This window comes from Juglans microcarpa x Juglans regia, chromosome 1D, assembly GCF_004785595.1.
Source record: "Juglans microcarpa x Juglans regia isolate MS1-56 chromosome 1D, Jm3101_v1.0, whole genome shotgun sequence".
Taxonomy (NCBI): Eukaryota; Viridiplantae; Streptophyta; class Magnoliopsida; order Fagales; family Juglandaceae; genus Juglans; species Juglans microcarpa x Juglans regia.
Window position 1 is genome coordinate 39,599,676 of NC_054594.1, and position 13,356 is coordinate 39,613,031.

Below are 13,356 nucleotides of genomic sequence, written 5' to 3' on the forward strand. Positions count from 1 at the left end.
GATTTTACTATCAACAGAGATGGAGTACAGATCAATACAACAAAAAACTTCACAATGAAGTTATCTCTCAAAACTCACTCTAGACTTCTCTCTCAAGAAAACACTTAAAACAAGACAAATGAATTCTGAAGTCCTTATTACAAGAAGTGGGCGCCGTTTGATATTTATAGGAAAAGTGAGAATTCACTTTTGTGAACATTGGCTCGAGTGAACGTCGAGCGAGTGTCGAGCGAACGTAGATATTCTGCACTTCGCTCAAGCCAACAGTTGTGCGAGAGTCGAGCGAAGCTCTCTGACTTGGATATTGCTCGAGCTGAATGTCGAGTGATACTTGAGCAAAGCTCTCTGTCTGAATTCGCTCGAGCTGAGTGTCGAGCGAATGTCGAGGGAAGCTCTCTGTCTGAATTCGTTCGAGCTGAGTGAACCTCCGCTCGAGCGAACTTATGATACATGTACTGTTCAATCTGAATTCAAGCCACCTCATAACAATTACTGGCATTTGTAAACGTCGATAATAGTCTTCAAAATGCCAATACCAAAATAATTTATTGGCGCTTATAGACGTCAGTAAGATAAAGAATAATTATTGACACTTGTAGATGCTGGTGAAAAAAATGTTGGAGAAAAACTGATCAAGTGCTGGCATTTGAAAACGTCAGCAACATAATAAACAAAACACTGGTAACTAAAAATGGGATGGTGGCGTTTCCATAAATGCTGGGAAATAATATTCCCGACCCTTAAGTGCTGGCGCTTGAGTTGTGTAGGTACACAAACGCCGGTAAAACCATTACCGGCATTTATGGGACGCCGGCAAACTACCCTTTTTTTTGTAGTGAGCTACGTTGCTGTTTCTTGTTGACCTGTGTAAAAACCATTTTGGCACCCATTTGGCTCCAAACTTTTCCCGTATAACTATGAGTTCCTTCAAATTTCTCTTCTTTGGATTCTACCTAACTCTGTACTGATTCAGAATTCAAAGATTTTCTCTTATCGAGATTACTAGACTGCAATGTATCGTTCTCATTTACTGCCACCCTTTATTATTCTCAACTGTCCCCGACCGTATTCTCCTATTTAAAGGCCCCCATGCAACACTAGGTCTCCCACACACACACATGTACACACAGAGAAAAATGCCTAAGTGGTGCGTGATTTTCGTGCTTGTTTCAGTTGTAGTTCATGCAAATGCACGCGAGATGCCTAGTAATGGTGGTGATCATGCCCATGACGACAACACGCTACTAGTGCATGCCAGTGCTCCGGAGACAGAGTCACCTAAAGCCAAGGGCCTTGACGACAAGAAGAATTTTGTATACGGAAGTGTTGGAGGATTTGCAGGGATGGGTGGTTTTGCGGGCATTAATGGGGGTATGCTGCCAATCCTTGGTGGCGTCGGTCCAGGAATCGGCAAGGTTGGTGGAATAGGTGGGGTTGGGGGCATAGGTGGGTATAGTGGCATTGGGGGTCTCGGTAGTGCAGGCGGTCTGGGTGGTGGCGGAGTTGGTACTGGCGGCAGCGTAGGTGGCGGAGTTGGCGCCGCCGGTGGTCTGGGTGGTGCTGGTGGGCTTGCTGGCGGCCATGGTGGCCTCTTCCCAAGTCCTTAAGTCATGTCATCCATCGTTAAGTACGATATTGCAATAATTTGTTCACTTCGTAGGGTACCAGCCGTACGTACGTGGTCTTTGTTTCTGTGTTTTTATGCTGTTTTGTTTTGGGTGTACTAGTGTACCTTCACTGTGGTCGTACGTTTAGCTACCTCTTATGATCGGAGCTCCGATGATCGTGATCAGTTGTACGTGTCTGTCATTGCTGATTTTAATTTTCACGTTTTAGTTCTAATTATTGCTGTCATTGAAGTAATTTGGAGTCGGGGTAACTTGTGTGCTTCATCAGCTTCTGGCCTTTTTTATATGATATTTTTTTTCTTAAAAAGTGTTTTGAAAAGTTTCTTCAAGAAAATTTGACGTGATCTTCTTTACAAAGGGAAATGCTAACCTTATCCGATCGGATGCCGACTACGTATAATATATACCGATCGATGTGCGTGCATGTAGATTGGATATATCCGGTTTTAATTATGATATGTACCAAACTGAACGGCATAAGAAAACCAGCTGCCTATGAATCGTGCATGGCTTGTGATTAGTTGATCTTTATCGATTACCAAAAATAAAACAAAGAAAACCTGAGAGATCAGAAGATCATAACCGAAGAGTACTGCATGCATGCATGTCATCAACGTGTTATTATACACACAACTTTCTTGCGCCGGCACTCATAGAATGCAGTAAATGATGATAGTAATTGGGTACTGAACTTCTTTTTTGCATGGCGACCACCTGTACAACTTCCATTCATGTGCTGCAGCGTATCTTTGTTTTTAGTACCGATTAATTACCCGTACTGCCCAATTATTAATTCTGTATTTATAATATATACATATGTAGTACATATACATATACACTAGTAAAGGCACATGCAGTTGCAAAAATATGAGAAATACAATTGACGACACTGGTCACGTTTTTAGGAACTCAGTAACGTGACCGGCCAGTTGTTCAAGCTCGAGATAGACTGTTATTGCTTGAGCCGGCTGCAAGCAACTGAAGAAGTTACATAGAGATCAGCTCTCGTGTCAGATCATATATGAACATACAAATAAAGTTTAACCATATTTCAATTGGAAAGACCCATCTTTTAAATTTAAAACAAAATAAACAAACTAATAAACTATAGTAAAATTGAAACGGTAAATCTGTTTCGAATATCTTTATTAATTTTCGGTTAAAAATAAACTATTCAATTCATAGAAAAATAAAGCAAACATTTAACTTTCAAATGTTTATATATCTTAATAAATTAATAAGGAGAAATAAAAAAGAAATGGAAAAAAAAAATTATATAACCAACTACAGATTGATATATAGTAAAAATGTAACAATTCGATTCAACATGCACAGAATATAAAATAAAATAAAATAAGATGCTGTCCAATATTAATGTTTGTTTTTTCAAGAGTTAATTTTTTTAATAAATATTTTATGAAGAGTTAACATCAATTTTGCAAGAAAAGAAAAAAGAAGACTATAGGTCATTTGGGATAAATTTTTTACCTAGCTGGACTAATTTAGAAAGTGGTCTATTTGTCACATGTTAAGCCCAAATGTTATAATAAACGGAAGCCCAGGCCCCCCTCCCCATTCCACATGGTGTCGTTTAAGGTAATTATATACTAAACCCTAAAATTTCCACTCTCTCTCTCTCTCTCAACCCATCAAGTTCTCACAAACGAGTACTTTCAAACGACGTATCTCTCCCCACGTCTCCGTCTCTCTCATTTCTCTCTCTCTCTCTCTCTCTCTACACCATGTTCTCTGCAACTCTTCTCCATAACTCTCTCTGTTGTCTTGCCATTAAATCCTCTCATCACCAATAGCAACGGCGGCCATCTTCCTCCCTCCGTCTATGTCCACAAGTCTTCTCTTCCATCTCCCTCTCTCTCTCTCTCTCTCTCTCTCTCTCTCTCTCTGTCTCTCTGTCTTGCCATCACTCGATCAGACTCTCTCCTATCTCCTCTCCATTTGGTCCAACTTTCACAGACAACAACTGCCACCCTCCACGGCCCACAACCTCACGCCGCCTTAGTGCCTCGATGTAAGAATCTGTAAGATCTCCCTTGTTTATGTTTCTTAGTCATCTCATCAACAATTTTTTTTTAGTGTTTGGTGGTTGTTCGATGGTGAGTCTTGTTGTTTGGTGGTCGGAGTGGGGTGTAAATCGGAGCTCTTTTGTATCAGAAGGAGGGATTGGGAAGAAACTTAACTAGGGTTGTGGCAGAAGAAAGAGAGCAAACAAAAGCTTAACTATGACGGTGGCAGGAGAAAGAGAGAGAGAGAGAAAAAAAAAAAACTGTCAGACAAAAAACACTATAAAGTCAGACGAAAGGAACCAAAAAGATGGAATTTTGTGACAAAGTTCGAGGCAAAATTGGAAAGAAATTAGTGGATGAAGAAATTGTTCGTACTCGGTTAGAGGCAAAATCATAATAAAAACCAACCCCACGAGGGCATAAACGGAAAAAAAGTGTCAAACAAAATTACTGTAGATTATTGTTCACATGCTGATAGCCACTTTTATAGTATACTAGATATGAGAAAGACGAACTTAAATAAAAGAATAATATTGCGTGCAGTTATGAGTTGTATATGCAAATGTCACATTCTTTTTAAAAAAGTGTAGAGTCTATTATTTAAAAATTAATTTTTTTTATATTAATCTCATATTTATTTATTTTTTAATAAGAATATGCGGCATTTACTTATTTTATAACGGTAAATATCATTTCTCTAAATTTAAGTTTTTGTTGTCTTAGCTGTAACGTGACTAGCTAGTCATTGCCAACATGCATGGTCAATCTGTGACTAAGCTTTTAACTTTATGAATTTTGGAAAGGATAAGCAAAAGCAATGAAATTTTTTTTTTTCTTTTTTACAACGACGGGAGGTTTTTTTTGTTTCAATTATACAATTGCATTTTTGTTTTTTTGTGCATAAATAAGTACAAAGGAAGGGGTGTGAATTGGGTGGGAGCTATTTAGTTGGTTTCGAAATCTGCCTTTTATTTTTTCTGTGTTGTAATATATTAATTTTGAGAAGACTGTAGGAAATTCTCATCCCAAACTTATATCTTACAACCGATAGTTTATCTATAAATGTCTTATTTGCATAAAAAAAAAAAGTACAAATGAAGGGATATAATATATACACATATGTGTGTGTGTGAGAGGATCAAATTAGATGTGCAGATTTCAGAGAGTGTGAATTAAGGACTCTAGAAACGGGAATACATGTATTAATATTGTGGGGGTTATAAAATGTCACCTCAATTAAATCACATATATAACCGGAAAGAAAAATTCTTTTCGTCAGTTACTATTCACTACTCCATACTCTATATAAAAAAATTATAGGTGTGGAATGTGACAGTGAATAGTGACTAATCTATAAAATTCCTCTAACCTAAAATCTTGATCGTCAAATATCTAATACGACTCTAATTATCGGTTTTTTTTGTCATTTAAAAGCTCATTGATTCTTCTATTGTTTGAAAAAAAAAATTAGAAATTAATCCACTATACTTTTTATCTTTATATCTAAAGCACAAAATTATCATTAAAATGTAAATTATCTTGTAAGTTAAATTATTGTAAAAAGAAAAGTAAAGTAATAAAACAAATAAAAGGGCGATTTTGTACTTTGCCAATTGTCATATGCGGTTCGATAACTTCGATTCGTACGTTTGAAAAGTATATAAGACCGAGAAATTACAAAAGCAAAAGGGGTGAAAGTACAAATTAATTGTCCTACTTATCAGTCGTTTTATTTACCTGTTTGAACGCGGGAAAGGCGAGCCATTAGAAAATCGAAGAGAGGGAGAATTAGCGGGAAAATCAGAGAGGAAGAAACAGAGATGGAGACGGACTACTCAAGCAGCGACTTGCAGCGCTTACTAGAAGCCATTAAATCCTCGGATGTAAGCTTCTTCCAAAGCTTCCACATTCAGCTCGCACCTCCATATTTTTTTTTTTTTCATTTTTTTGGTTGAAAATTACTTCTATTAGCTCCTCAGAATTTTTGCATATATGATCCTCACAATACCATCAGTGCTCTGCAATCTTCAAGCATTTATACATCACGAGTATCAATTTTCTCAACTTGTGTTAGGTTTTTAAACACTTAAATCTGTTTGTTGCTTCATCAGATAAGGAATTTACGCTATTTTTCCTTCGTGTTTTCCTCATTGTTAGCTTCTTTGGGCACTAATTTCCTCATTGTTTGAGCACCAACTTGTGTTTTCCTTATTGTTAGCTTCTTTGAGCACTTTAAATTCTAGATCCCTGATTTGGCCAAAATCTGTCACTGCTGGTTTCCGAGAAAATGTAGCCAAACAAAAAATAAATTGAAACGTCTGATTTAAAGACATTTAAATATCGAGGACACGAGGATATAAGCATTTACTAGCTGACAGTATAGGTTCACGAGGCCACAAAAAATCCTATCTGTTTTGTTCCTCCGTGTTATTTCAGGGAATCTAGAGGGAATTTCATTCTTTTTTTTTTTTTTTTTTTTTGTTTCTATCACTGGATTTTCGAAAGATCCGGAAGACCTTTCATTTTAAAAGTTTGCTGTCAAATTGCTTTATACTCAATAAGTTCGAGTCATATAACTTAATTAATTGGGAATAAATTGCTTCTATGCATCTTGTAATTTAAGATGTATCGATAACTTAGACATGTTTTGTAACAGGTTGTGGAGAGTCGTGTTGAACTACTTACTAAGCTCCGGGACTTAGAAATATCAGATCGATCTGACTTGCATTTGCTTATGGAACGCCTCACAGTATCCATTCCAATGTCCATTCGTTTATAACTTGTCTTAGTTGCTCCATTTATTTTATTGCATAAATAATAGAAAGAGCTTGGTGCACCTTTCCTTGATCAGCATAGAGAAAACAAACTATATATGATTTTTAAATGTGCCATTGGCTAAATTTGAATAGGCATAATTCATGCTCTCAGAATAACTTTGAGGATATTCCTTTTTAATATCTCCGTGGGCAGGATTGACAGAAGCTGCTTGCATGGTGGCTCAATGAATTTTACAAACCTTTTCACTGGTGATCCTATTAGTCATTATGTTTATAATGTGAATAGATACTTTATGTGAGCTACTCATTCTAATTCTTTCTGCTCTTTTGGCAATATAAAAATAGCTGTTTGTTTGCATTTCTAATTTTGCATATGGACACTTAAGGTTTATGAAAAGCAAACCACAACCACTTTCAGATGGCAAAAAGTCGCCATATAAGTGCTCTTCATGAGGTGCATTTTTTTTTTTTTTTTACCTTGACGACAAGCTTGACATATTGGGAAGACTTCACTTGTTTGGATGCATCTCAGTGCCTGTTAAACAAATCCATCTTACATGTTGCTGTAAAACACCTAGAGTCAGATATATCTGGCTGCTTATCACAATTTCTTTCCCTAGGGACCAAGGTATATACGTTCTCTCCACTTTCATTCTATTTGTTATATGTTTGTGAGCTAGTACAGATGTACCTATCAGTTTCTTAACCTTATTGGAAGGATATAATGTTGAGAATTGTATATTAGGCCAGCATATGGTGTGGAAAGCATCTGAAGATGATTCTTATGTCAAATGAGGGATCTCAAGAAGAGGAGCATGATGACATATTTTTTCAGGTAAGTGATACTTGAAACATGCTTAGATCACATGGAAAGTGGTTAATTCAGATTCATTTGATTGTTCATCCATAGTATTTTGCTTAAATGCTAATCGCATGGGTCCTCGAGTGGGGGTTTGTCGTCATCAGTGAGTCTGGACAAACCTTCGCTCTGAAAACGAGCTAGTACAGTTGAGGGTAACTATTCAATATTCATCATCACCCATTGTTCTTTAAACCAATAATTACTTAAATACTTCCCTTCCATTTTGAAGTAGCTTATTTTTGCTGTGCTCGCACTCTCATAGATGGAGATTATGTCTGCTGTTTGAAACCTGTCATGGCCCATTAGTTTGATAATCTCTCTGCTGACATCTTGAACTTAATTTTTGCAGCTGCTTTTGGACTTGTTGAGATTCTCTGCTGCTAGCTTTTCAGCTTTGGCCACATACCATGTTTCAGATGATGAACCATTGATGGATAGTGTAGAGAATTATATTTCAGAACAGTTAAATTTAACAAAAAACTCTATAGCAGAGGTTAAGGTACTGAATTGCTGCACCATGATCTTGATGCTAACTGTTAAGAAGCATTTAATTTAGAGAACTGCTAATTCCTCTGCAAAAGCATGCTGCAAAACATAGACCCTAATGAGGATGTCGGGATTTAGGGGAATTAAGATACAAGAAGCATTGACAGTGACCGAAAGAGAGAGCACATGTCAGAAATTAATTAAATGGTTAGATCACTATGGATGACATGGAGCAATGAGAGTATTGAGGAAAAAAGCAGAGAAAATTGACAGGAAAAAATCTGGTTGTGCGCAGAGGAGAGGTGTCCTTGCAGCTGAAATAAATGTAATGTTTTCATTATAAAAGCTCTAAAAGAAGGTGAGTGGCAAAATAAAGTGAATTATATTTTTAGTTACATACCATAGGCTGGTCTTTAAAAATTAGGATTAAACTTCGCGGAATTGAGTTGAGAGAGAGAGACTTCAGGTTTATATAAGTGAGCAGGAGGATTTTCCAGACTCAAGTGTCTGCGACTCTGCATTTTCTTTTTCTTTTTTGATGTCACACAGTGGTGCATAATTTGTTTTAGGCTCTCAAGAAGTTCTCTTGATTAGTAGGGTTTTATGAATTACATGCCATTATTAATATTTGTTCATTCAAGGATCATCCAGAATTGTTTAGAGATTTGCAAAAGCCTTCTCAGTTGCCTGAACACGAATTTTTATCATGATAGAGATCTTTGCATAGATCTTGGTGTATTTTTTTTTTTTGGTCCTTTTTTTCTCTCCCATCCCCTCCCTCCTTAACAGATGCCATTTACTTCTTTAAACTTAAATAAGTACTTTAAACCGAGTTTGTTTATATGGTTTATATTTACCTCAAGAACCTACTTGGTACATTTTTGCTAAGAGCAGTCTTTAATCATATTTAAACAGAGAATTGGGTCACTTGGCTCAGAAGTAGTAAAGGCTGCTCAGATTGTCATAGATGCTGTGATAAGACTTTGTAGAGTGTATTCCCTCGCTGTAAATCGGGAGTTATGTGATGGAAATCCTGAGAAAGATGAAAGCTGCATGGATTTTGAAGCAGCCAATAGTGTGAATCATGTTAGTAAAATAGCAAAATGTACAATAGAAAAGCTGTGTGAATTGGGAATTCTTGCAGCTAATGATGGTGGGAGTTTGGTTACCATTCTTAATGTGTCATGGAAAGGTGTGGTTACCTTGCTTCAACTTGGCAAGGGGGCTTTATCCGTAAAGGTGAAAGTGGCAGATATTATTCTTGCACTTCTTTCACTCGTCAATGAGTCTCTGAGATGTGCTGCTAAAGCTTGGTCCTCTTCCCTCAAGGAAGCTATTTCTGTAACTGAAGCTAGAAGAATATTTGTTCCAGTAAAGTTCTACCTGATTAATGCTGTAAAAATATCCTTCCTATATCCAAGCCAAGCATACCTGGTATACAGGGAGATAACACTCTGCATCCTGATAATCTCAACCTTAAAAACTTCACTGAGTGATGAAGAACTTATGAAAACTGCTGGTGAAGTAATAACAGAGCTTCTAGAACAAACATCCATGGATCTTCTCAAGTCTTTGGTAAATTCTGCTCAATTGAAACAGGAGCTGAAGTTGAGAATTCTGGACTGGTTGTTCATCAATGAAAGCAACTCAAATCCTGCCAATGGAGATTTAATTAGTAATAGCGGAATAACTTCAATGGAAGAAATCTTTTCGGTAGGTTGTGAAGACATGACTGAGGCAAGAACATTGTTGCTTGGTCGGGTTACAGTGTTTCTCAATTTACTGAAATATTCTCTTGATCTTGACGAAGATGTAAAACTTGGAATGATCAGTAAGCTTGGATGGTTTTTTGACATATTAGTTGATGAAGAGGTATATTCTTCCATTCTGGCCCTCCAAATTCCCGAACTATTTGGTTCACAGAACACTGTTGAAATTAATTGGCAGCCTATGTTTTCTTCTCTTTTACATGCACTGGAAACATTCATGATTGTGCTCTCTTCAAGCATTGCATGGGGGGAATTTGAGTCTTTTTTGCTCGAGAATTTCTTTCATCCTCACTTCCTTTGCCAGGAGATTGTAATTGAGCTTTGGTGTTTTATGGTGCGTCATGCTGAGATAAGTGTGGTGAACGGTGTTACAGATAAACTTTCCTCATTATTGAGGTTGGTGGCATCCTCGGAGTCAGTTTTTATTCCTGGTTCTGCTATGAGAAAAGTGGCAAGATCACTTTGCATGATACTTAGTTATGGTACACAATCTATGGTAGACCATGTTTACAACTCCATTATTGGTGACAACAGGTCTCAATTGTCAGCGGTTATGCATGTAGCCTTGTTCATGGAAGGCTTTCCGTTGAATTTGCTCTCTGAGAGGATGAGAAATATTGCTACTCAGAGAATTTTTGCTGATTACTTTGGCTTCTTAGAGAGTTTTGATGACAAATCGATGAAAGCTTGCAGTTCGAGTGTTTATGGAGTTCCAGTCTTTGCTCTGTCTGCCTCATTGCAGTCTCTGTAAGTAATCCGGTTCCTAGAAGCATGAGACGTGAACTGTTTCTGTTAATGATGATCCACCAAGTTCCGTTAGGGAGTTTTGAGTTTATTGATGGGCTTTTGAAGAAGGCCCAAAAAATTTATGCTAGAACCATTTTAAGCGTTTCAATTCATGAATACTGTGTGCATTTTGAATAGATTTTCAGGAAGATTTTGAGATAATATGAATAAGATCCCGTCAACAGAACCATTTTATTTCTCCTCCATATGTTGCTTTCCCATCAGTATGTTTTTTGGCTCGGGGCAGGGTGCTTTTAATTTATTTCTCAATTCAGAAATATCATTAAATTTTATTGCTTAATGCTGTGTCAACTTCTTGCCATGCTTTTAGGAAAGATTTCTGAGTTCCAAATCATACTCCATCCAATTAGTTTTTCATACTGATTGCCACTTTCACTCATTGACACTATTATCTAATGAAACTTTGCATATCCTATAGGCAGCTCAACATGTCTGATAGTAACGCGAAGACCCTGAAGTTTATGGTTGCTATCACTCATAACTACAGAAACTCAGGGGACCAACTGACAAAGGACCATTACCGGAAGCTTTTGAGTGAAACATTAGGAATCATCGCGAATAACAAGCATCTATATGCAGCAGCTGAGATGGAAGAAGTCATCTTAGAGCTTGAAAACCTATTTATCTCAGGGCCAGCAGCCTCTGATACTCGATTGCATGTATGCAAACCGCATCTGGCTCTTTTCATGGCCGGACTTGGTCATATGGAAATGACAGAAAGTGATACAAGTGCCAAGTGTTCTGCCATCTGGGAATTGTATCACATGCTACTGAGAGAGCAGCATTGGGCATTAATTCATTTGGCAATCACGGCGTTTGGATATTTTGCCGCCCGCACTTCTTGCAATCAACTATGGAGATTCGTGCCCCAGACTGCTGCTCTATCATACGATCTAGTGTCAGGAAATGAGGCAAATGAGGAGAGATTTATGTCTGAATTGAAGGCATTTCTTGAGAAAGAAAGGGCACTTCTTACAATTACACCAAGCTCCGAGCAGCTTGGGCAGCTCGTAGGGGACGGTCTGATGCTGAAAAGAATTGTTCAAAATATTCGTGGAATTGATACAACAGGGGTAGTGGGGTGTGAGAGCATGGAGACTGACGAGAATAATCAATCCAAGAAGAAAAGGAAACTTCCTGATGAAATTAGTGAGGGCGTGGAATTGCTGCAGAATGGTTTAAAAGTTATTGGTGACGGTTTTTCCCGGTGGCAGCAAGATCATGATGCCACAGAACTTCGTGACAATTTCATGGCTCACATTTCTCGACTTGAAGATGAAATTGCTCAATTAGTGGGTCTGGCCGGCAGTGGCTAGGTTCTCATTACAGCTCCCTTCAAAGAATGTCATCGTCAATGGCTTAATAGCCAAGGTACGAAATTCAGTTCGAATGTGTAGATATAGATACAACTGAGTTGATGAATCAGAGCTATCGCAAGTAAGCGCCTCACTACTTGAAAATTTATCAACTTCTTCACGTGTAGATATAGATTTGCAGTACCTGAACGGGCAATTCCAAAAAATTATTTCCAACTAGAATTCACGGAGAAAGAGAGCTTCCCGCCGTAACTACCCGAAGCAAAAGTTGCCCGTGACTAACTGAACCGTGACGACGCCATTTTATTCTACAGAAATGAAATTCGTAGTCGTAGACGGTAGAAGCGCTGCATAATCTCTATTAAAAAGTGAGTATATACAGAATGTACATGAAAATGAATTAATTTTTTAATAATAATTTTTATTCTTTTTTAAAATAATTGTGTATAACTTATACACTCTATTACTATATATAATATTATTTATTATTCTTTATTCTTTTAGGGATAAACCACGAGTGGCAATTCTCGTTGCCACGACAAAAAAGTTTCCACCCGAGAACTTTTTAGCAACCACATTTGGTTTTTCGTAAATTATACGAGACAAAGGCAACTGTGTCATTTTGTGGCCAATTTATTTAGCAATGTCGTAGGAGTTCTACCCGCATCCGGGACGGGGGCTGTCCAGGTCCTGCCCCTACATGGGTAGGGGCAGTTTGGGCCCTCGAATCTCGGCTTCACTCCTTGTGGATGGGTGCCCCAATCTGGAGGACGGATTGGCATTTCAGTGAAGGTTTGAAAAATGGAAATCGGGAAATGGTTGATTCAATAAATAAGACGATTCAACAAATTGAATCTAGCGATTCATGATAATTTTGAATCGAATATTTTAATATTAATAAAAAATATTAAAAATTATATTTAATACAATTCAAACATTTTATATCATGTATAAAAGAGTATGAAATATAAATTTATGGACTAGTTTTAATAAAAATAAAAATAAAAATAATTTTAATAAATATGTAATTTATATATTTAACTTCAATAGTCGACAGTTTTTGCCTCATATTTAAAAAATATAAAGACCATTAAGTTATAAACACATGGCAAATGTAATATTTTATGCACAATCATAAATTTAATATAAAAAAATTCATTCGTCTCTTTAATTTTTTGTTCAACTAAAAAAAATAAAAAAACTATATGTTTTGTCTTTCAAATTTTCTACAAATCTTATTGAATATAATGATGAAAAAGTTAATATAGGTTTAATTCTATCATATTTTTGTACAATAAATTGAAAGAAAAAAATCCAGTTGTTAAACAACTTAAAAATAAATATAATTTTAAATCGGTTGGAATCGGTCTAAAATCGGTTTGAATAGATCAATTGAAGCGGTTCAGTGAACGATTCGAAATATTCACTAAAATCAGTTCGATTTCTTATCAATTCAATTTGAATCAGTCTGAATCGAATCGTTTATTCGAGTCTTGCTTCCGGTCCATACGCCACCCTATCCAACACTACATTTTTTTTTATTATAAAAAATTGCACAAAGCAAAGTTACAAACTTACCAATCTTATAAATCCAAACAAAAGCAAAAATAAACATAACAGATCAGACAAATCTTATAAATCCAACAAAGAAATCGAAACAACCTTACAAAATTATAGATCAAATTAA

The 13,356-nt window shown here is 36.7% G+C and overlaps 2 protein-coding genes across 3 annotated transcripts; both read left to right on the top strand.

The window, feature by feature from the left end:
- Positions 1-1,094: 1,094 nt before the first annotated feature.
- Positions 1,095-1,839, top strand: LOC121257147 (glycine-rich protein 23-like). The gene has a single exon (XM_041158051.1). It carries the CDS (start codon positions 1,119-1,121, stop codon positions 1,605-1,607), a length of 489 nt encoding a protein of 162 aa, XP_041013985.1. The 5' UTR covers positions 1,095-1,118; the 3' UTR covers positions 1,608-1,839.
- A 3,538-nt stretch (positions 1,840-5,377) lies between these two features.
- Positions 5,378-11,805, top strand: LOC121257155. 2 transcript variants are annotated; one of them, XM_041158062.1, is made up of 7 exons: positions 5,378-5,535; positions 6,309-6,401; positions 6,923-7,057; positions 7,175-7,264; positions 7,641-7,790; positions 8,693-10,293; positions 10,772-11,805. In XM_041158062.1, the coding sequence occupies exons 1-7, from the start codon at positions 5,473-5,475 to the stop codon at positions 11,667-11,669; spliced, it is 3,030 nt and encodes a 1,009-aa protein (XP_041013996.1). In that variant the 5' UTR covers positions 5,378-5,472; the 3' UTR covers positions 11,670-11,805. The 2 variants fall into 2 exon arrangements, with proteins under 2 accessions (XP_041013996.1, XP_041014004.1); XM_041158070.1 differs by lacking the exon at positions 5,378-5,535 and having other exon boundaries at positions 6,311-6,401; positions 6,919-7,057.
- The last annotated feature ends 1,551 nt before the right edge of the window (positions 11,806-13,356 follow it).

Bases quoted from the DNA above. Each gene is read 5' to 3' on its own strand.
- LOC121257147 (XM_041158051.1), top strand. From the start codon at position 1,119: ATGTACACACAGAGAAAAATGCCTAAGTGGTGCGTGATTTTCGTGCTT.
- LOC121257155 (XM_041158062.1), top strand. From the start codon at position 5,473: ATGGAGACGGACTACTCAAGCAGCGACTTGCAGCGCTTACTAGAAGCC. The intron at 7,265-7,640 runs GTAAGTGATACT...TAATTTTTGCAG, and splicing joins ATGATGACATATTTTTTCAG to CTGCTTTTGGACTTGTTGAG. The intron at 10,294-10,771 runs GTAAGTAATCCG...CATATCCTATAG, and splicing joins TCTGCCTCATTGCAGTCTCT to GCAGCTCAACATGTCTGATA.